Source organism: Scyliorhinus canicula, chromosome 5, assembly GCF_902713615.1.
Source record: "Scyliorhinus canicula chromosome 5, sScyCan1.1, whole genome shotgun sequence".
Classification (NCBI taxonomy): Eukaryota; Metazoa; Chordata; class Chondrichthyes; order Carcharhiniformes; family Scyliorhinidae; genus Scyliorhinus; species Scyliorhinus canicula.
Window position 1 is genome coordinate 174,161,542 of NC_052150.1, and position 23,316 is coordinate 174,184,857.

At 44.5% G+C, this 23,316-nt stretch overlaps 1 protein-coding gene across 2 annotated transcripts in view; it reads right to left on the minus strand.

Annotated features, from left to right (window-relative positions):
• The window catches only part of pip4k2aa (phosphatidylinositol-5-phosphate 4-kinase, type II, alpha a), a 269,625-nt gene that overhangs the window by 112,110 nt on the left and 134,199 nt on the right, over nucleotides 1-23,316 (minus strand). For both annotated transcript variants that reach the window (XM_038798108.1, XM_038798107.1), the window contains exons 2-3: nucleotides 23,155-23,252; nucleotides 19,991-20,087 (exon numbers count right to left, since the gene is read on the minus strand). In XM_038798108.1, the coding sequence (XP_038654036.1) occupies nucleotides 19,991-20,087; nucleotides 23,155-23,252 (195 nt within the window). The remainder of the gene's footprint in view (nucleotides 1-19,990; nucleotides 20,088-23,154; nucleotides 23,253-23,316) is intronic.

Below are 23,316 nucleotides of genomic sequence, written 5' to 3' on the forward strand. Positions count from 1 at the left end.
TGCATTCCAATAGATGACAGGTGAGATACATTTAGAGTTGGACCATTGGATGCGGAGATTATAAAGTTTATTATGTTTGACAACAGCGGACGTGTCCCATTAAGACAAGAATCAGCTTGCCATACACCTGGAAAGGTATATGGAGGCGGGAACATATGAAGCCAGTTTGACTTGAGTCGATGGACCTTTTCTTGCTCCCCAAGCCAGTTGGAAAAATTTAACCCATTAACTTGGTTTCTCACTCTCCACAGATTCTGCCTAAGTTGCTGAGAATTTCCTGCATTTCCTGTTTTTATTTTAGACTTCCAGCATCCACAGTATTTTACTTTTGTGGTAAAGTTTCATATTCCTCTGATGTTTATAGTCAGAATTGAGACTGCTTATATTAACTTGTTCCAGTGGAGTCATACCTGGCACTAAGGAAGATGGTTGTGGCTGTTGGAGGCCAATCATCTCAGTTCCAGGACACCATTGCAGGAGTTCTTCAGGGGAGTGTACCAGGCTAACCATCTTCAGTTGCTTCACCAATGACCTCCCTCCATCACATGGTCAGAATTGGGGATATTCACTTATGTAACATGTTCAGAATTATTTGCAACTCCTCAAATACCAAAGCAGCGCATGTCCATTTGCAGAAAGATCTCAACATCATTCAGACTTGGGCTGATAAATGGCACGTAACAGACACATTACACAAGGGCCAGGCAATTGCCATCTCTAACAAGAGAGAAAGTATCTATCTCCCCTCGATATGCAATGGCATACCATCACTGAACTTCTCGTCATCCTCCTGGGGTTTACTTCATCAGAATGTGAACTGGAGCAGCCATATAAATACTGCAGTTACAGAGCAGATCAGAGTTTCGGAATCCTGCACCAAGTAACGTGCCTTCCGACTGCCTAAAGCCGGTCAACAATCTACAAGGCACAACTCAGGAGTTTGATGGGATACTCTCAATTGCCTGAGTGAGTGCAGCTCCAACTACACTCAAGCAGCACAACACCATCCAGGGCAAAGTAACCTACTTAATTTGCACTCCATCCAAGACCTTAAACATCCACTCCCTCCCCCACTGACTCACAAGTGACAGCAGTATGTTCTATCTGCAAGGCACAGAACTTCCAAGATAAAAGCAAATTACTGCAGATGCTGGAATCTGGAACAAAAACAGATAATACTGGACAATCTCAGGAGGTCGCACAGCATCTGTGGGGAGAAAAGAGAGCTAACATTTTGAGTCTGGGTGACTTTGACAAAGGCTTTGACAAAGTCATCCAGACTCAAAATATTAGCTCCCATTTTTCTCCACAGATGTTGTCAGACCTGCTGAGATTGTCCCGTATTTTCTGCTTTTGTTACAGATCCTTCCAAACCCACAACCTCTAGCACCTAGAAGATAAGGGCAGCAGATGCATGGGAATGCCACCACTTGGAAGTTGTACTCCAAGCCACACACCACCTTAACTTGGAACTATATTACCGTTCTTTCACGGTCACTGGGTCAAAATCTTACAAGTCGCTTCCGAACTCCCTTGTTCACTGTGGACTGGTCTTCAAATGAAAAAAATGAAATGAAAAATCGCTTATTGTCACAAGTAGGCTTCAAATGAAGTTACTGTGAAAAGCCCCTACCAGGCCAACCTCAAGTGTACTGCCAAAATTCCACTAACACACCTCCTGTTCTACCAGGGGAGCCAACATCCTTGTCCACTGATATACAAACATCAAGAGTGCCTAACGATCCATCCCCCGGCCGCACTTCGGAAAATCTGACCACAAGACGGTGCTCCTTCTCCCTGCATACAAGCAGAAACTTAAGCGGGAGAATCCGGTTAAGAAGGTCGTGCAATGCTGGTCTGATGCAGCAGAAGTGCTCCTATGTGACTGCTTGGTGTTAGTGGACTAGTCCATATTCAAGAACTCAGCGGCCAACCTAAACGAGTATACCACCACCGTCACAGACTTCAGCAGCAAGTGTGTAAAAGATTGGGGCCAAAGAAGGCAGTACCTACGCTCCCCAACCAGAAACCATGGTTTAATCGGGTGATTCACTCCGTACTGAAGGCATTCAAGGCAAGCTACCCTGACCTATACAATAAATCTAGGTATGACCTCTGCAAAGCCATCAGGGATGCCAAGAGACAATACCAGACTAAGCTAGACTCACCGACTACGACATAGACTTTCATCGGTTGTGGCAAGGCTTAAACAATATAATGAGCTACAAAGCAAAGCCAAGTAGAGTCTCCAGCAACAGCGCACCCCTCCCCAATGAACTCAATGCATTCTATAAAAGCAAATTACTGCAGATGCTGGATCTAGAGAACATGTTGGAAAATCTCAGGTCTGGCAGCATCTGTAGGGAGAGAAAAGAGCAAGCGTTTCGAGTCCAGGTGACCCTTTGTCAAATCCAGCAGCACGGTGTGTAAGCCTAAACCACATGGACTGCAGCTCACCACCACCTTCTATGGCCTAGTCAGTGATGGCAACATGCAATGAACAAATAAAAAGCTATACCTCCTGATGTAGTGTAATTACAGAATAGCAAACCTACATTAGCAGTTACTATCATAAATATGAAAACAGGAATTCATAATGGAAAAAATGACAAGAGGAGCATGTTGATAAGATTTTTAATATTTTTAATAATCTATCCGTTGGGATTGAGGATGACTTGCTTCCCGTTTGAATTGATGGGTTCTGAAATGGTTGCCAAGTCCAATGCACGTTCTGTAGACTCTGCCACATCCGGGGCAGGTGGTGCTTGAAGGCTTTGGTCGATGAATTGTTTAGAGGTTTGTGCATTGACATTTCTGCACATTCCCACTGAAGATTCCCAATGCGTTTGGTGCCTTCCTCTATGAGATTTTTCCATTTTTGGCCTCTCGTGAGTTGGCAAGTACATGTCATGTCTTCAGCGATGCTTTGAGGACATCCCCTAAAGTGTTTCCACAATTCTCCTTGGAGTATCCTGTCACGACCAAGTTCAGACTACAATAATTGCTTTGGGATTCTGGTCTCAGGCAAACAAATGATGTTTTCCGCACAGCAAAGTTGGTTTTCAATGATGAGCTCCTTGATGCTGGGTAAGCTAGTCTGGGAGGGGCGCTGCTATTGGGACAGCCTTTTCTTTCCACCGGATATGTCGGGCCTTGTGAAGGCTCTGCTGGTGATACATTTTGATGTTTCACAGGTCAATCTGCTGTATAGCATTGCACAGTAAGCTCTGCAATGCTGTTTTTCTCTTGGCTTCTCATTGATTTTGTCTGAGCGAATTCAACTTGTTCAAGCAGTGCACAGTGGGTGAATGGGTGCTTAAAATTACCTATGGGATTTTGTACTGAGCTCCTGCTCTCTACTTGCAGATACCAATGCGAACCAAGTCTTATGACTAGATGGAAAGTTGTCTGCCAGAAATCAATGAGGTCCTATCTTAAATAGTCAGACTGACCTCTGATGACATCCATGAGGCCTAATTCACCATTTTAGTGAGAAGCCTGCGAAGACAAGTCAGTATAGCTTTCCTACCAGGCCAATTTAGTAAACAGTGAAGCTTGGTCATTACAAACCCAACATGTAATTTATATTACTTCAATTTTTTAATATTTCCAGCCTCATGTAGAAGGTTAAGGCCTGCCTTAACCTGATTGCAAGTCCTCTTCCTCAGATTTAACTGAGGGCCAAGAACCACTTCTTTATCCCCAGTGACAACCACCTGCTACCCTTCACTGCAATTCCACCTGTCTCCTCGCTGCTGATTCCAGCAATTTTGGCTGAGAAACTAATTTTATGTAAATGAGGCCTGCACATTAAAGTCTCCCTCGCATCTCACTGCTGACAGCAGGACAATTTACTGCCCACTTCAGCCTCAATCGTTTGACTTCCAAATTACTTAAAATTAAGCTTGTGTCTCTTTGTTTTCCTTCCATTTCTTACCACTTGTCCTTTTGCAGTAAATCTTCATATATTATCTACAAATCTCTGTTTCTATTTTGATGTAATTTTAAATAAAAGGTAATTAGACAAAAACAATAACCCACAAAAATCATTTTCAAAATTACTATAATTTGTTTATTCCTGTGTGAGGCAGCCCTATATACATGTCTGTGGTTTTATCCACTTGAGAAACATACTTTGCATCACCCAGAGTGAGCCTAGTCCGTTTTACGCGCTGTATACAGTTAGGTTCAACCTAGGAGATGTAACAAATTGTTTCTCAGATGACAAAAGGCAGACAATTAAAAATTCCAGTGGAAGCCTCTTTGGGAAAATGTTTAAGTATGGTTTAATCTGGAAGTGTCACCTTTTATTGAAAAACTAAAGGAAAATCAATGCACGGTTTTATTTTGCAGGGTCAGCAGAAGAGACATGCATAACCAGCATCAGACACGGAGGTCATTATCATGAATAAGAAAAGCACTGATCAAATTTATGAGATTTACATGAGCTGGCAATTTCAGAGTCTATAAAATCTATTGTAGACCATAAAACACATGCTGTTGTAAGGAGTGACATTTTTATTAAGGCTTCCCCACCCCCACAAAAACTGCATCAGTACACATTTCATGCTTTGCTGTAATGCCACAATAAGCTTAATTATTTTACTCTGTAAAAATTAACAAGATGATTCCTTTCAAATTATTCACTTTTTATTTGCATTGTGGAAAAATGTGTTGAATGTACATTTCTTAAAATCTTTAATTGCAGTAAAATGCAAAGATTAAATTCCTCTCCTTACAAAAGATGATGGGTCAAGCAGCTTGTTATTTCAAAACTTGATTTGTATAAAATAGCAAAACACAGATTATTACCTTGCACTACATTTTAAGAATAATTTTCACACTGTGGATAAAAATTGGTTAAAATATTGAAAATATTTTGTACATGTATTATTTTTCTATTTCCATGATTTATTCTGCAACGACTATATTTCTTCCACATAATTAAGACGACCCACTGTCTGCATGGTGCATAAAGCAAATTAACAAGTGGGCCATCTTTCAAATACTAGTATTGTGATTTTTCAAAGTGAATAATGAGCAACCTCTGGCAATGCACAACTGTGTTTACAGCTAACAGATAAAATACTTTGAACACCCTATCTCTATGCTGGCTGCTTTAGGTTTATTAACCTGGGTCTCATGAGTGGAATATTACTGAAGGTCAATTTCATTAGACAGTTATAATCACTGAGCCTAGTCAACTAATGACACTTTGTATGACCTGCCCCTAGAAACACAGCATGGTGTGGAGATAATTATTAATTCCCTGCTCTGCAGCTAAGAGACTAATCTGTCTTTTTCTCTCCTACAGTGTTTTCTCGACAGCTAACACAAATAATATGTGCCAATGCAAATTGCAGGATGTAAAATAAATGTACGCTTTTAAGTGAAGACATTAGAACACCACCTTGTCAGCACAAATGCTGCCTACAAATGTTAATTATGTTTTTGTAATTTTCTATGCATCTAAAAAAAATGTTACTTTAAGCAGAACCACTAAAAAAATCTTACTATTGTAGAATAAGGGGCCTATTCAATATTGAAAATTTGATACAATAAATGTAAAGCATCACATTTAAAAATACATTTTCTTACCACTTCTGTCAAGTCTTTACAGTTCAAAACAGACAAACAAATAGATGCACATTGTAACTGTTGCTTCCCATAATATATTTGGGTGAAAGCTTTCAATTTACTGCAAACTAGTATATCACATTTCCCAAGGACTTGATAATTCCACATTCTATTACGCCACCTTGCTACAGGTAATCACATTGTGATGAATCAGGCAAACTGGTTAACTGCATCTGTACTCACTTAGTAATATTCTAGGCGCAATCCAGCAGCCACGCTGCGCCGGAAAAGCAGCTCGCCACAGCACAGTGTGGCCGTTGAAAGTCGGGGGACCCCGCTTCCGGGATCTAACCAGCTTGCAACGACTCGTGAGATTCAACACAATCTCACGAGACGTTGCGATGTGGATCTTGCCCATAATGGGCGGAATGACGTTTTAGCAAATCTGCACATTAGAGCGAGTCAGTAAGCCTTCGTCTAATGTGCAGATTTTCGAGGCACCTGAGGATTTGAGATTCAACCTCTTTGCCTTGGAAACCTCAGGCGAGCGCCGTTCAGGGACAAACAGGGACCAGATGGAACAACACTTGCGGGGGTCTCCCAGGGGAACGGAGGCACCCAGCTGCATGCCCTTTGGGAAGGGTGGTGGCCTGGCACTGCTGGTGCCACCTGGGTACTCTGGCAATGCCACCTAGGTATGCTGGCAGTGCCACCTTGATGTCAGGTTGGCACTGCCAAGCAATTGCACCGGGGTTGCCTGGCTTAAGTGTTGGGTGGTGATGCAGGGGTGGGGGCCGGGGGACCCTCCCATTTTGCGTTTGGGCTGGCTGGGAGAAGTCGGTCAGGGATTGTTTCGGGGGCCTCGGAGAACCATTTTTAAATGGCGTCCTGATCTCTCGCTACAATGGGGAGTTGGAGTGAGCAGAGCTCCCCACTGTACTAAACTGCGCTATGTGAGGCCTCGGCCGTGCGTTCCTTGTTCAGGCGCCTTATTCAACTGCGGTGTGTCAGGAAACACACGGCTATACTCGCTCGCTAGGGAACTTTGTTCCCCTTTGGGAGAATCGCGCACCCGGTGTCTAAATATGCTAAATTGGAAACTCAATGCTCACAGGTAAACAGCTTTGTTAAGTTGTGAGGAATCATGCAGCCAAATCCTGATCATTATTTTTCACTCTCGAGGAATGATTTTACGATTTTTCTTGCATTTAATTTTACTTTTATCACAAGGACCAAAGAACACCTTTCAGGTTTTTGTTTTTGTGGTTTCAGTTTGATGGATTCAACATTTTCCACTAAGGAATTTAGAATGTATGCAGTTTTATTCCTTGCAACACGTGTGATTTGAATGATGGTTTTTTGTTTGGTAAACGTTAACACTGGCCCTCTTAGAAGTAATCATAGGTTTCAAAATAACTGATATTATGATCAGAATCTTATTTTACTGACTTTTAACAGTATCTGTACTTGTGATTACTAGGACTAGCTATGCTGGAAAGTATGCACAATTTTCTTTTCTGACTACTATTGATTTTGCGTTTGAACTTATGATCTTGGTTTCTGGTTCTGTATCTGCATAATTTGGATGGACAAGACAGATGGACAAGACAACATTGTTTAGCTTTTGTGCATTGAGTGGGTTTTTGTTTTCTATTCCAGAGCCTCTTCTTTGTTGTCTAATATTTTGACATTTGAACAGATCTTTTTCAGTTGATCTACTGATTATTATTTTGGCTTTAGCAACTTGTGATTCTGCAACTAATGAATAATAAAAGCTGCAAAATAAGAAGCATTTTAAAATGATTTATACAACTCTGTTGAATAAATTATTTTAAAAGAAATTTGAAAAGAAAATGCCAATTATATTAATCATCTCTAGAAGTAAAAACATATTCACCAAAATATACTTAAATCATAAAATTTATAGAAGTACATAAAATAACCATTTAAAATTGACCATAAAGTGCAAAGCAAATCAGTTTCTTTCAATACTGTATGTTAGTCACTACAATTAGTTACTATTTACAATATTCATTACCTGTCAAACATACAGCCGGAGGGGTTTTACACAGGTTCCACCTCAGTGTACTATGTATCTTTTCCTATTGTGACTTTGTTGCAGCTGCCCCAAGCTTGAATCCATCCCTCAGCACATAGCCCTCGACCTTGGAATATGCCAGTTTGCAACACTTAATTTGTTGACAGCTTTCTGCATTGGAAGACCAACAAGTTTCAGGCAGATCAAAGTCTGAGTTGATGGTCCTCCAAGAGCAGTTGATGTTTATCTTGGTGTGCTTTGGAAACAACCTGTACAGCACAGATACCTTCAAGACTGAGCTGCTTGGGATGAATCTCAGCAAAAAAACACTGCATCTTTTTCCCGATCTGCTTTGCATTGCAGAAGGAGGTGGATGATGGTCTCTTCCCCATTGCAGCCCATCCCATTGCAAATGAGGGATTAGGTTCTGGGTGAGCAGGAAGGTTCTAATCGGGTGGGCTATTCGCTTGAACAATCAAGTCATGTCTTGGTACTTCTTTGAAAGTTCTGGCATCGAGATATTCCGTCAAATTACTTTGGCAGTCATCTGAGGGAACCATCTCAAAGGGTTCCCCTTCTCCTTTATGCAGGGACTCAAGGACATGGAGATGCCCTCAGAGTCTACAACAAAATTGTAGGGGTGGGGGAGAAGGCAATAGGCCCCTTGGATTGGAGAGGAAACCCCATTTTGGATCATAATGGCCTTAAGGGCATCTTTTGATGCCCGTGGCCCCCATTTGGGGGATGTGCATCAAATTCCAATGGCTCTCCAGACTGTTGCAGAGAGGCTGCTTGCATAAAGCTATTGGCCTCCTCACATTCAGCCAGCGGTGGAGAAGCTGCCGCCCCGCCCCCCTCCCCCCCGATGAGCATGAAAAAAAAATTAATTGGTGCCTTAATGACTTCAACTGATTTCTGTTGAGCGGATAGGCAATTAACATGCTGGCTCACCCCAGGAAATTTGTCTATAGTGGAGAGCCATCCTGTAATGGCACCCTGATATTTTCCTACACCCTCTCTCCTTGCTTCCACCTTCCCATCCGCTGGCCAACCTTCCAGGGATCAGGGGATCATGGGAAGCGGTGGCATAGTGGTATTGTCACTGGACTACTAAATCAGAGACCCAGAATAATGCTTTGGGGACCCAGGTTCAAATCCTGCCACTGCAGATGGTGAAATTTGAATTGAATAAAAATCTGGAATTAAAAATCTAACGATGACGCCCTGGTCACGGCTCCTCTACCGCTGCCGTCGGCCAAGTACACCATCAGCCCTGGTCACGGCTCCTCTACCGCTGCCACCGGCCAAGTACACCACCAGCCCTGGTCACGGCTCCTCTACCGCTGCCGCCGGCCAAGTACACCACCAGCCCTGGTCACGGCTCCTCTACCGCTGCTGCCGGCCAAGTACACCACCAGCCCTGGTCACGGCTCCTCTACCGCTGCCGCCGGCCAAGTACACCACCAGCCCGGTAGTGGTGGCGACCCTGCAGATATGGGGCCAGTGGAGGAGGCATGTGGGGGAGATGGGGGCGTCTGTCTGGGCGCCAATCTGCGACAACCATCGGTTTGCCCCCGGCAGTATGGAGGGGGGGTTCCGAGTATGGCGGCGAGCAGGGGCGGGAAGGGTGGGTGATATGTTCCTGGAAGGGAGCTTCGCGAGTTTGAGGAGCTTGGAGGAGAAATTTGGGCTGGTAAGGGGAAATTATTTTAGCTACCTACAGTTGCGGGACTTTGTTCGTAGACAGGTCCCATCTTTCCCACGCCTCCCGCCAATGGGGATCCTCGACAGAATAGTCTCTAGGAGGGAAGAAGGGGAGGGCAGAGTCTCGGGTATATATAAGGTGCTCATGAGGGAGGAAGGGTCCCAGACAGAGGAACTGAAACTTAAATGGGAGGAGGAGCTAGGCGGGGAAATGGAGGATGGGCTCTGGGCAGAGGCCCTGCGTAGGGTAAATTCGACCGCGACATGTGCTAGGCTCGGGCTGATCCAATTTAAGGTCGTTCACCGGGCCCATATGACGGTGGCTCGGATGAGCAAATTTTTCGGGATAGAGGACAAATGCGCTAGGAGGATCAGCGAACCATGTTCACATGTTTTGGGCATGCCCTAAGCTGAGGGGGTACTGGGAGGGATTTGCGGGGGTCATGTCCCAGGTGCTAAAAACAAGGGTGGTGATGAGTCCAGGGGTGGCAATTTTTGGGGTTTTGGAAGACCCGGGCGTCCAGGGGGAGAAAGAGGCTGATGTTTTGGTCTTTGCTTCCCTGATAGCCCGGCGACGAATATTATTGGCGTGGAGGGACTCAAAGCCCCCGAAGACTGAGTGGTGGCTTGCGGACATGTCGAGTTTCCTGGGGATGGAAAAAATTAAGTTCGCCTTGAGGGGATCTGTGCAGGGGTTCACCCGGAGGTGGCAACCATTTATTGACTTCTTTGCGGGAGATTGAGCGTCAGCAGAGGGGAGGGGGGGGGGGGGGGGGGTAGAGTAGAGTAGAGTAGGAGGGAAAATATGGCGGGTAGTACCGGTGGGAGGGGAGCGGGCTTGTGCAATATGTTACGATGGAAGTATTGAAAGTACGTGGATGTTTGCACATTTTTGCCTTTTTTGCTTTCTTTCTGATGATGTCTGTAACTGTTTATAAAGCCAAAAACTACCTCAATAAAATTGTTTATTAAAAAAAAAATCTAACGATGACCATGAAATAATTGTCGATTTTTGTAAAAGCCCATCTGGTTCATTGGTTCAGGGGAAATAAATCTGCCATCCTTACCTGATCTGGCCTAAAAATGACTCCAGATCCACAGCAATGTGGGTGACTCTCAACTGCCCCCTCATGGACAATTACGGATGGGTTATAAATGCTTACCCAACCTGTGCCCCATAAACGAATAAAGAAAAATTCAATCCATTGTGTATGTTATACCAGGCTTTTTCAAAGTAGGGATTGCCCGCTGGTGTAAAAAGGGTCACACTGCACCCTGAAATTAAGATAAGCATCCCAACCACCAGGTATAATCAGCAGGATGGCGAACAGAAAGAGTGCCATGAAAATTACTTTTATGATGGGAGACACAAGACACAACCCAGGAGTGAGAAGCAGATTGGACTGGCCGACTGACAAACATCCCAACAACAAGCCAGACGGTTAGCTGTAATTTGGAATCATCACATGGACAAGACTGAAGCCGAGTAAAAGGACATCAGATCGTCACCAATCAATCGAATTCTTCACTGAACTGAAGTCTTTCAATCAACTAACCTGAAATTGAGTAGCTTTTCAGGATCATCCACCAAGAGACTCAATTCCCATTTCTGTCGAGAAGCTGGCACAGACCCCTAGCCCTCTACATACACACACTCACGCTCGGTCCTCTCATTGGAAGGAGCTTCTGGGAAGCCAAACACCAAGTTGGACAGTAGTGACTGTACTTCATTGGCTGCAAACTACTTTGTACTCATGTAGTTATGGAGGTGCTAGCAAAATGCAAATCTTGTTTTTCTTTCCATAATTCAAACATTGACATCAACCTCGTAGCTCTCCTCTGCACTTTGAATACCTCTCTACTTTCATTGAGTCACTGAGTTTTACAGCATAGGAAGAGGCCCTTCGGCCCATGGTGCCTGTGCCATCCATCAAGTGGGTCTCAAAGGTTGGCCAGCTAACAAAAGTGGGTCCTGGGAGAAAAAGTTTAATAAACACTGTTACACACATCAGCTTTGTGGTTGAATCTAGTTATTTCACTTTAGGTTTACCAATTGAACCTAGCTGCCTGGGAGGGGGCAGAGGCGGGTTGCCTCGCATCCTTTAAAAACTACCTAGATGAGCACTTGGCACTTGTAACAATCACGGTTGTGGGCCAGGATTAGGTAGGTCAGGTGTTTTTCAGGTGTTGATGCAGACTCGATGGGCCTCTTCTGCGCTGCATTTTCTGTGATTCGGACGAAAATGCATCTCTGTTGTCTAGAAATCTTGGGAGGACCCGAAATCTACAATATTAATTAACACAAAATGTATTGATATGTGTTTCTATTTGCAAAGCGCCAAGGAAAAGTTCTGAATTAATAAAAACTCAAAATGACTACACTCAGCACTATTCCCAAGACTCCAAAGCCATTCTGTACTAAAATTAATGCTCATACACAACTTTGCTGCCTTGCCCTAAATGAGGAAAAAGTTATCAAATTATTCAAGGGTGCTCTGAAATGATTGAATACACCACTCACTTCAAGGGCAATTAGGGATGGGCAACAAATGCTTTGCCTGTGACACCCACATATCATGAAAGTATTTTAAAAATGCTTTGGACAGGCACTCATTGACTACTCGCCTACAAGGCAGCCTAAATCATTAATTATAGCATGAAGATATCCAGAGAGTTAAACAACATCAACTCTTTTCATACATCAGCTGACAAGAATGAATGAATGAATGAATGAATTCAGAGAATGTATTTACGGATTCGTACCAATAGGCACTTTCCCCTACCCGAATTCAAGCCCCAAGAAGCATGGATGAGTAAACAACATCAATGCTGAAAAGTTCCAGGCAATGACAATATCTAAGAGAGAGATCAGAGGGAGGATGATGACTGAGAATTATTCCTGTTATTGACTGAAATTTGTCAGTTGTATTTTTATGTGTTTTGGTTAATCAAATGAAACGGATTGATGAAGTGTAATTCAAGCAGATCATCTTCTTGGGATAAGCACTATTATAGATGGATAGAATTTACAGTGCAGAAGGAGGCCATTCGGCCCATCGAGTCTGCACCGGCTCTTAGAAAGAGCACCCTACCCTAGGTCAACACCTCCACCCTATCCCCATAACGCAGTAACCCCACCCAACACTAAGGGCAATTTTGGACACTAAGGGCAATTTATCATGGCCAATCCACCTAACCTGCACATCTTTGGACTGTGGGAGGAAACCGGTGCACCCGGAGGAAACCCACGCACACATGGGGAGGATGTGCAGACTCCGCACAGACAGTGACCCAAGCCGGAATCTAACCTGGGACCCTGGAGCTGTGAAGCAATTGTGCTATCCACAATGCTACCGAGAAAAATTATTTATTGAGGTGTTGTAATTTGGCCATAGTTTGACACTCAGCCAATTCTCCCTGATAGAGGAGGATGAACGATCAAGATGTTTTGCATTGTAATGAATGGAATTACTTCAACACAGTATTCAAAAAGAATGACGGAGGTCACAGAGTGATTGCAGACAAGCTACAGTGAATGTGTGAAGTTGGCGAAAGGCAAACGAGCGTGACAAACCATGACAGCAGATCTCCTGCTAGCAACAGCAACAGTATTCAAATATAATTAATCTTACAATAGCTGATGTTGGGGTCGGTTGAAGATAACTGATCTTGGGATCGGTGAAAAATAATCAACTCTCTTAAATTTAAATCCATTTTTAATTTCTTAATTAGATTCTTAAAAAGCAATAATACTGTCAAGAATTTACCTGTAACAAATACAGCAGAGGTCAATCAACTGCCATTGATCCCAAAGTAGGATGACAAAGTAGGTGACTCGTCCTTGATTTCAAAAGGAAATTGGGGAGGCAGTTGAGGAAAATAAACTAGGGTGTTCCGGTGATATGGAGCAAGGGGACTTGACTGGGTTGTTCTGCAGAGAACCTTTCCTGATATAGCTGAATCAGATGTCCCAGAGGCGTTTCTCGCAAATATTAAATGTATTAATTAAATGAGCTAACAACAAGTCTTAGCAAGTTTTAGGGATTGCAAGGCAAAACCATACTCCACTGTTCAAATTCTTGCGATGATCTGAATATTTTGGCAGGTTCTCTGTAGAACAACCCAGTCAAGTCCCCTTGCTCCATATCACCGGAACACCCTAGTTTATTTTCCTCAACTGCCTCCCCAATTTCCTTTTGAAATCAAGGACGAGTCACCTCTTCCACCACCCTCATAGGCAGATCATTATCACTCACTGTGTAGGTTCTTCCTCATATGCCCCCTAAATCTCTGTACAAAACCTTAAATCACTGTCCCCTCGACCTTGTACTGTCAACTAATGGGAACAGCTTTCCTTAGTTGACCTTATCTAAACCTATCATAATTCTGTACACCTCCATCAGCTTGCTCCTCAAATACCCTTGCTTGAAGAACAACCCCAGCTTCTCCAAACAAAATTCCCCCATCCCTGGAACCATCTTGGTAAATTTCCACTGTATCCTCTCAAGGACTCTTACATCCTTCCTAAAGCATGCTAACCAGAACTGTGATCCATCTGTTTTTGTACTCATTGGTTCTGTTTATCAAACCTAAGGCATGCTTGGTTAATTACACTTTCAATTTGTCCTGCCACCTTCAAAGATGTATGCATGTCAATTCCTAGATCCTTCTGTCCTTGCACATTCTATGGAACTGTAATATTAAGTGTATATTGCCTTTCCCCTTTGCCAGAATACACATGTTAAGGCTATTGAAACAACATCCTCAACACACTTCATTCCGCCTCCTGGACAGGCTCAAGTGTAGATATTTTGAACACAAATGTACAAGAGGCAATAAAGCAACAACTGACCTCTGAAGCACAAAAAAAATTGCATTATACCTACATTGCAGAGAAAAATTAATGTGCTACTGCAATAGAATGTAAATACATTCCATAATTTAATTCCAGACAGCAACAGACTTTGCTGCAGTGAAAATTAAAACAAAGGTTAGTATGTAGAGCTACAACAAAAGTATACTGCTGCAGAACAAAGGTCCTGCCAATCTGCAAGTCGAAGGGAATCAATCACATTCATTAAGAAAAATCAACATTCTGTGTTTTAGAAAATACGATGTTCTGGTTAATTTGAAGGATATGATATGAAAAGGCTTCTTGCTTAAAGCACTCACGATATTCATTAATTAATTCCAGATTAGGTAAAATAAGAAAATGTAAAGTCAGGCAAGAGTATTTAAGCTCACTGCTTTAGAATTCCAACGTTCTCATCCTCACATCGAGCTACGCATGGAGTATGTTCCTCAAGTTCTTACCTCTGTTATTGTTCTGCCATTTATAGCACCATTAGGTGCAAATTAAAACGTCCATTTTGTCCCCAAAATTATTTCATCCAGAACCTTTAAAAGCCTGGAGCAGTTTACTTTCACCTGGGTTAGATGGAGGTTTTCCAGACACTAGAGCACAAGCTCTCTTCTTTTTTTTAATAAACATTTTATTGAGGTATTTATAGTTTTACAACAACAAAATAAACAATGTACATGAATTTATAAACATAGTGCAAAAGCCATCTTCCTCCCTTACAGGTCCCACTTTACTAACCCCCTACTTCTAAACCCTTCTGCTGACAGTTAATTTTCCGCAAAGAAGTCGACGAACGGCTGCCACCTCGGGGCGAACCCTAACGTTGACCCTCTCAAGGCGAACTTGATTTTCTCCAAACAGAGAAAGCTAGCTATGTCAGATAGCCAGGTCTCCAACTTCAGGGGCTTTGAGTCCCTCCAAGTTAATAATATCCGTCTCCGGGCTACCAGGGAAGCAAAGGCCAGAACGTCTGCCTCTTTTGTCACCACTTTAAGAGTGGTGAGGCCGTGGAATGCCCTCCCTGCAACAGTAGTGAACTCGCCAACATTGAGGGCATTTAAAAGTTTATTGGATAAGCATATGGATGATAAGGGCATAGTGTAGGTTAGATGGCCTTTAGTTTTTTTTCCATGTCGGTGCAACATTGAGGGCCGAAGGGCCTGTACTGCGCTGTATCGTTCTATGTTCTATGTTCCTCCTCCTGGATTCCCGGATCTTCCGAGACTCTGAAATCGCCACCTCTGGACTCGGTGCCACCCTTGTTTTTAACACTGTGGACATGACATCCGCAAACCCCTGCCAGAATCCCCTCAGCTTTGAAATGAAATGAAAATGAAAATCGCTTATTGTCACGAGTAGGCTTCAAATGAAGTTACTGTGAAAAGCCCCTAGTCGCCACATTCCGGCGCCTGTTCGGGGAGGCTGTTACGGGAATCGAACCGTGCTGCTGGCTTGCCTTGGTCTGCTTTCAAAGCCAGCGATTAGCCCTGTGAGCTAAACAGCCCCTTTGGGCATGTCCAGAACATATGGACAAGGTTCACTGGCCCTCCCGCACACTTTGCGCACCTATCTTCTACCCCAAAGAACCTGCCACTGTCATGTAAGCCTTGAATTGTTTCAGGCTGAGCCTGATCCACATGTTGTGGATGCGTTGACTCTACTCGACGCATCCGCCAGAGACCATCCTTCTAACTCCTCGTCCCACTTGCGCTTCAACTCCTCAGTCTGCGTCTCCTCCGACCCCATGAGTTCCTTGTAAATGTCAGAGACCCTTCCTTCTCCCACCCACACTCTAGAAACTACCATGTCTTGCATCCCCCTTGGTGGTAGTCCGCACCTGCAGGTACCTAAATTCATTTCCCCGCGCCAATCCAAATTTCTCCTCCAGCTCCCTCAGGCTAGGAAAGCTCCCCTCTATAAACATATCCCCCATCCTCTCAATCCTTGCTCTCTGCCATCTCCGAAACCCTCCATCCATCCTTCCCGGGGCAATCCGGTGATTATGACAGATTGGAGACAACCCCGATGCTCCCTCCGCTCCCACATGCTTCCTCCATTGCCCCCAGACCCTCAGGGCCGCCACCACCAAGGGGCTGGTGGAGTACCGTGCTGGCGGGAACGGTAGAGGCGCTGTTATCAACACCTGCAAGCTGGTGCTCTTGCATGAAGCCGCCTCCACACGTTTCCATGCCGACCCTCCCCCCACCACCCACTTCCTGATCATGGCTATGTTCGCGCCCAATAGTAATTACTGAAGTTCGGCAGCACCAGGCCCCCCCCCCCCCCCCCCCATACTCAAGAATCCCCTTTTTTTTAAACTCGTGGGGTCTTGCCCGCCCATGCAAAGCCAGTGATTACCTTATTGACCCGTTTAAAAAAGGACCTTGGAATAAAGATGGGGAGACACTGAAACACAAACAGGAATCTCGGGAGGACCGCCGTTTTCACTGTCTGCACCCTCTCAGCTAGTGACAGCGGCAGCGCGTCCCATCTCTGAAAATCGTCCTTCATTTGGTCCACTAGTCGGACCAGATTTAGCTTGTGCAGCCATTCTCATTCCCGGCAAAAAGCAGACTAAGCTTTGCAAGGCAATATTATAGGTTCTACAAACCTGAGGCCCATGACTCCCACCACTCCAACCTTTGACAGTGGCTGTGTATCCCTCTAATGCATCTCTGAAATTGTTAAATGTTTTAACCATGAAGAACTGAATGGAGGTTTGTGGGGCCCTATGTCTTAGCAGGCGTTTTAGTTTACGAAGGTATTTTCAAATACCTTCACAAGAGATTTAGGACTTCTCTGAAATTCCACTGTCAGCTACAAAACAAAGTTAAGTCAAACTCAAAATATCAGAAATGGGTTAAATTGATGAAGCATTTGGATGATGAAAATAACATCTGGCTCATAAATTGGCAGTCCAATACAGCACAATAAACATGGCCACCTAACAGCATCAAGTCTTTGAAATATGATCCATAAGTCATACAACTATATACTGCCAACTGGGATAGGTTAGAACATATCTGGGTTGGATCGGTCGTGCCCTAGGTCCATGAGGATTTTGGCTAGAGCAAAAAAGGTATTGGAGTTTATAGGGCATTTGGGGGTCGGGGACATGGCTAAGGGGCCACGGGTGAAGGAGTTTTCATATTTCTCGCATGTGCACCGGGTGTATTCCGGGATCAAATGTTTTTGTTTTGTTTTTGGACAAGTGTTGCTAAAGGAGAGGCAGATACTTCAGATGTAGTTTGAGGTGGTGTCCACAGGAATGGCAGTGGGGAATTGTGTAGAGCCAGAGCGACAGTATATGAGGTTGGGGAGACAGCAAGCAGCATGCTTGTGCAACAGCTGAGGAAGCAGGCGGCGGTTTGAGAGATTAGATGGTTGAGAGACGAGAGGGGCACGATGGTATCGCAGCCGGAGGTGGTGAACTGGGTTTTTATTGGCACTTTAAAAATAAATTTAGAGTATCCAATTTCTTTTTCCAATTAAGGGGCAATTTAGCATGGCCAATTCACCTAACCTGCACATCTTTAGGCTGTGGGTGCAACCCACACAGACAAGGGGAGAATGTGCAAACTCCACACGGACAGTGACCCAGGACTGGGATCAAACCCGGGTCCTCCGCGCCATAGGAAGTAGTGCTAAGCACTGCACCACCATGCCGCCATTTTGTTGGCTTTTTATCGGAGGCTGTATAACTCCAGTGGGGGACGAAGGGGTGAGGCAGTTTTTAGACGGGTGGGAATTCCCGAAGGTTGAGGAGACAAAGTTGCAGGGACTGGGGACCCTGATTGGGCCAAGGGAGGTGATGGATTGCGTGGGGTCTATGCAGGTGGGGAAGGTCCTGAGGCCGGATGGGTTCCCAATCATGTTTTATAAGAAGCTTGGGTTGGAGCTGGGGCCCCTCTAGTTGAGATGTACAATGAGTCAATGGTGAGAGGGGAACTCGCCCTCCACGCTGTTGCAGATGTCAATATTTTATAGAAGGACAAGGACATGGAGTAGTGTGGATCGCACTGCCCGATCTCACTGTTGAATGAAGATGCAATTTGTTGGCGAAGGCGCTGGCGATGCAGATAGAGGATTGTGTGCAGAGGGTGATAGGTGAAGACTAGGCAGGATTTGTGAAGGGTCAGCAGTTGTTGGTGAATCTACTGGCCTCCTTTTGCACTGTGAATTCTATGATGAATGTATGGAAGTTGCTTAATGTTATTATGATGCATTTAAAGGGCCGAGAGGCGGAAGTGGTGATAGCGATGGACGCGAGAAGGCGTTTAACCAGGTCAAATGGGATTATCGGTTCGAGATGTTGGGTTGGTTCGGGCAGGGGTTTGTGCCATTCTCCATCCAGGAGGCGCAGCTATGTAGGCCCACCCACACAGCACAATCCCACTGGAGCCAAATCCTGACATTTACATATTTCACTGACGCTAAAGGTGCAGTTGAACATCCTTGACTTTCAGCGTGTTTAACCCGCGGTGACGTGCCAGTTACATGCAGCACTCACCCCACCAGCAACAAAAGCAATCTGCAAAAGCATTTCTTCAACGGCATTGTCAAGTGGCCCATTTGGAACAATGTCGCACACTAGGTCCAACCACGTCGTCTTACTTTAAACTGGATTGCCTTCTGGACTCATACATCTCCCTGAGCCCAGTGTTTCAGGACCCAGATATTTTAGAAACAATTGTCCTTCTTTCTGGCTACAGAAACAGAAGGAAACAGCAATAGCAGCCTCCAGGAATCAGCAGCCTCCAGGAATCAGCAGTCCCCAGGAATCAGCAGTCCCCAGGAATCAGCAGCCTCCAGGAATCAGCAGCCTCCAACAGGAGCAAGTAGCAAACACAACCTGCAGCTGTGAAGTGCTCTCAAAGTAAGAAGGCCAATTCCTTATTAGCAATAACCTTCAGATGTGTAGCCAGCACCTGGTCATAGCCAAAGGAAGTTAAAGTAATCCTCAGCATATAACCACAAACATCTTCTGTCCTGGAAGTGTTTGGTAGGACAGACAGACAAGACAGCTCTAGTTGCCCCAGATATGGATATGCACAATTTTGGAGGATGGCCTGTAGGCCCTGTAGATGCTCCTCACCGTTCCCCGCTCCCCCACAAGGGGTGACCCCCTATCTATGCCCCCCCCCCCTCCTCCCGCGCTACTTTGAGCGCTGGGACATCAACCCCATGGGCTGCATGCCGGGGACTGGAAATAGCTGCTCACCTCCTCAGCAGCTATTGCGCTAGCTTCCCAGTTTTAAATAGGAGTACTAAATGGCGCCCGCACAACCTCTCACTGGGGAGCCGGTTAGTTCCCGAAGGCCATTAGATTGGGCTTCCATCTCATTAATGAAATAGAGATCGCTCTTAATTGGTTTCAATTGTGTGTCACCACATCGAGGCGGGGTCCAAGACCTGCCAACGAGATCGTCACGGTTAGATTGAGAACCAATTAGTGTCCTGCGTGGATCCCGATTTCGACCTCTCCCGTGATTTAACTCACGCACCTGGATCCCCGCCGGGCACAATGCGGCCGTTGAATCACGTCCCCCAACCTTTAATTTCAACCTTAAAAACGGCTTCCAATAAGCACCCACATAGCACCCACTAGCCCCCAGAAAATAATCTTAAACTGGCTGAGGCAATTTTAAAAAAGAAGTCAATGTGATTGGAGACCAAGACCTCGCAAATACGTTAAGCATTGGATCAGCTGAGTGATCATACCAAACAAATTCACTGAGTGACTGAAGAGAATTTGATCAGGAAATTGTCATGCCTGTCACAGTTATCAAGTGGTTGCAACGTGGACCTACCTGGAAATCCTGATCATCAATTGCAAACCTCTCTCTCAAATTTCGGAAGACCATAGGGCAGTACTCCTTAAACTTAAAGTGACTTGGCATATTCTCCCTGGTAAATAAATTAAATCTCTTAGATATTGTTTGTACAAATAAATAAGCTCATGCCAACCAGTTATGGAGTGAACAAAATTGTTTATTAATACAATATAAAAGAAAATTATGCAATTGATTTAAAAAAGAAACGCACACGAGTCAAGGCCAAGTGCAGATGAAGCAGATTAAGATAGTGTGGGGGTGGGTAGAATTAGTCTTAATTTTGCCTACAATATATACATACGTGCTATACTTTTAATATAATGCTTTACTTATCATTCATCGGGTCTGGCTTTAAGGATGTGTTGGCGGATGGTGGTGGTGGCGTTTGGGGGGGGGGGGGGGGGGGGGGCGTGGAGAGAGAGGGGGAAAGAGAGAGAGAACGGAATTACTTGGAAGTTTTCAGCTGGACAAAGAGAGCCAGTATGAATTTGTAAAGTGTTGGCCATACTTGACAGATCAGAAAGAATTTTGCAGAGGTAGCTAAAGTAATGACCAGGGGATTGTCTATGGATGTTATTTATATGGACTTCCAGAATATACTTCATAAATTCTCTCATAAGAGGCTGTTAGCTAAAATTGAAGCCCATGGATTTGAAGGCAAATTGGTGAACTGCATAGGAAATTGACTGAGCAGCAGGCGGCAAGGGATATGGATAATCAGCAGGTACTCTTATTGGCAGAATGTGAATAGTGATGCCCCCACAAGGGGTCTGTGTGGCAGCCTCAACTACTCACCATATTTTTTAATGGCTTAGATGATGGAACAGAAAGCTACATATCCACATTTGTTGATGACACAGACAGATGGTACTGTAGATGGAAGTGTTACATTACAAAGAAATGTTGATAAACTAAGTGATGGGGGTCCCTGATGGGGAGGGTCTGTGATTGGGGGGGGGGGGTGGTCTCTGATGGGGTGGTTGGTCCACCTTCTATGTGCTGTGGGTGAGGGTGCCCTGCAATTCCTGTGGTGGTGAGGGGGTTGTCCCTACTTATCATTGGTGGTGGTGGAGAGGGGGAGGGGGCAGAGGAAAGCCGCTGGGCACGATATCGGGCCACCTGCTCAAAATGGCAGCCTGATACTGGGATTCCAATGGCTTCCCTAAACTCCTTGCCAGTCATAAACCTATATGGCAAAGGGAGAGGGAATTGCTCCTGGGTGCCGCGCCTGGCGTCAGCACAGACCAGGAGCAATTCTATTCCGGTGGGAGAAATTAGTCTCCTGAACGGAGAATCATCTCCATAGTTTAGTTGCACGTTTGGGGCTTGCATGGTGCAGGGAATTAACTGCACCACCCTTCTGCTTTTTAACATGACAATATTCACAATGAATATTCATAGGTTGAAGGTGAAAATTTCTATCTGTTCAGGAAGTACGGTCAAGTTGAAGGTGACTATTTGAAATGAAATGAAATGAAAATCGCTTATTGTCACGAGTAGGCTTCAATGAAGTTACTGTGAAAAGCCCCTAGTCGCCACATTCCGGCGCCTGTCCGGGGAGGCTGGTACGGGAATCGAACCGTGCTGCTGGCCTGCTTGGTCTGCTTTAAAAGCCAGCGATTTAGCTGAGTGAGCTGTTATGTAGGCCTTTGATGTTAAGTGCTTGTAATGGTCTCTAAGCAACATATCAACAGTACTTTTACCCCAGCTTAGCTTTACTCTTGTTCTGGTAGCTATATTCAAGGTTCCTTTTGTTGCCTGATTCTATTAATTTCAGGTTGACCTCTCACCCTCCACCTGCTGTGTACCTCAGCTCTTCCAAATCTCTGCTGCTTGTAACTTATCCTGCACCTACTGATCTATTCTCTCTGACCTTTCTAAACTACATGGGCATCTGACCCCTCAAAGCTTTAAATTTAAAATGCTCACCTGGAGAATAATAATCTAATTTCCCCCACCCAAACCCCCAGTTTTACAGCCCTCCAATTCTACAGAGAATCTAGTATTTTGCCTATGATCAATCTGCTTCTGAGGGATGTTAGTTTTGTGGGAATGAAAGAGAAAAAGAGGGAGACAGCTCACTTCAAGTTACCAAGATTCTTCAATCTGTGTGTGTGTGGGTTTCCTCCGGGTGCTCCGGTTTCCTCCCACAGTCCAAAGATGTGCAGGTTAGGTGGATTGGCCATGATAAATTGCCCTTAGTATCCAAAATTGCCCTTAGTGTTGGGTGGGATTACTGGGTTATGGGGATTGGGTGGAGGTATTGACCTCGGGTAGGGTGCTCTTTCCAAGAGCCGGTGCAGACTCGATGGGCCGAATGGCCTCCTTCTGCACTGTAAATTCTATGATAATCTATGATTAATCTCGGACAACGGTTCGGCACAACATCGTGGGCCAAAGGGCCTGTTTGGTGCTCTATTTTTCTCTGTTCTATGTTTAATACTGGACGGATTCTCCTGCCCCCCAGGCACGTATTTCTCGGTGGTGGGAGGCGGCACGCCATTCGCTGTCAATGGGAATTGCCATTGAAGCCACCCCACACCACCAGGAATCATGGCAGGGATGCACTGCCAGCTAGACCAGAGAATCACACCAAAGTAACCAGCCAGGGAATTCTGGCCACTGGTCTGTAAAACCTATCTGCAGCCCATGATCTTGCATAACAAATAATCCAGAGCTATGTAATGGGTGAAGCTTTCCACAAAATTAAAAACTTTCGGGAAAAAACAGGAATGTGTGAATCTGGGAAATAAAAGTCTAAATCCAAGCAAAATATAGCAACAAAGCAACATTTTAGTCAGGAATTCACAAACAAAAACATTCAAACTGATCATTCAATGCAACCCACAAATCATATGGATTGTTAAAAAATGCAAGCAAATGAAATTCATTCCCCCAAGCAATATAGTTACACCTCTGATTGTAAGTTTAAGCTCTTAGAAACGCATGGCAAGTCAGCACCAAGTAAAAGTTGACTCATTTCCTCCTCTGTGAGGGAGAACTGTCCCACATCATTTTATATGTGGAAGCACTACCATGCAATGCTATAGCAAAAATCTAAACCACAGCACATTCCATTGCACTTAATACAAAACATGCTTTCCAACTTAATTAAAAACAATGTACAGCAATAAACTTACTTATTGAAAAGGTGGTTATCCACTTTTATCTTGCTGTAGGCTTTGAAATCATCTGGCATCAACATAACTGGAATTTGGACATGACTTAACTCATTGATCTGCAAAATAAAAGACAATTCTTTTTAGAAATATACCAATCACATTACAATTAAGATTTCCAAA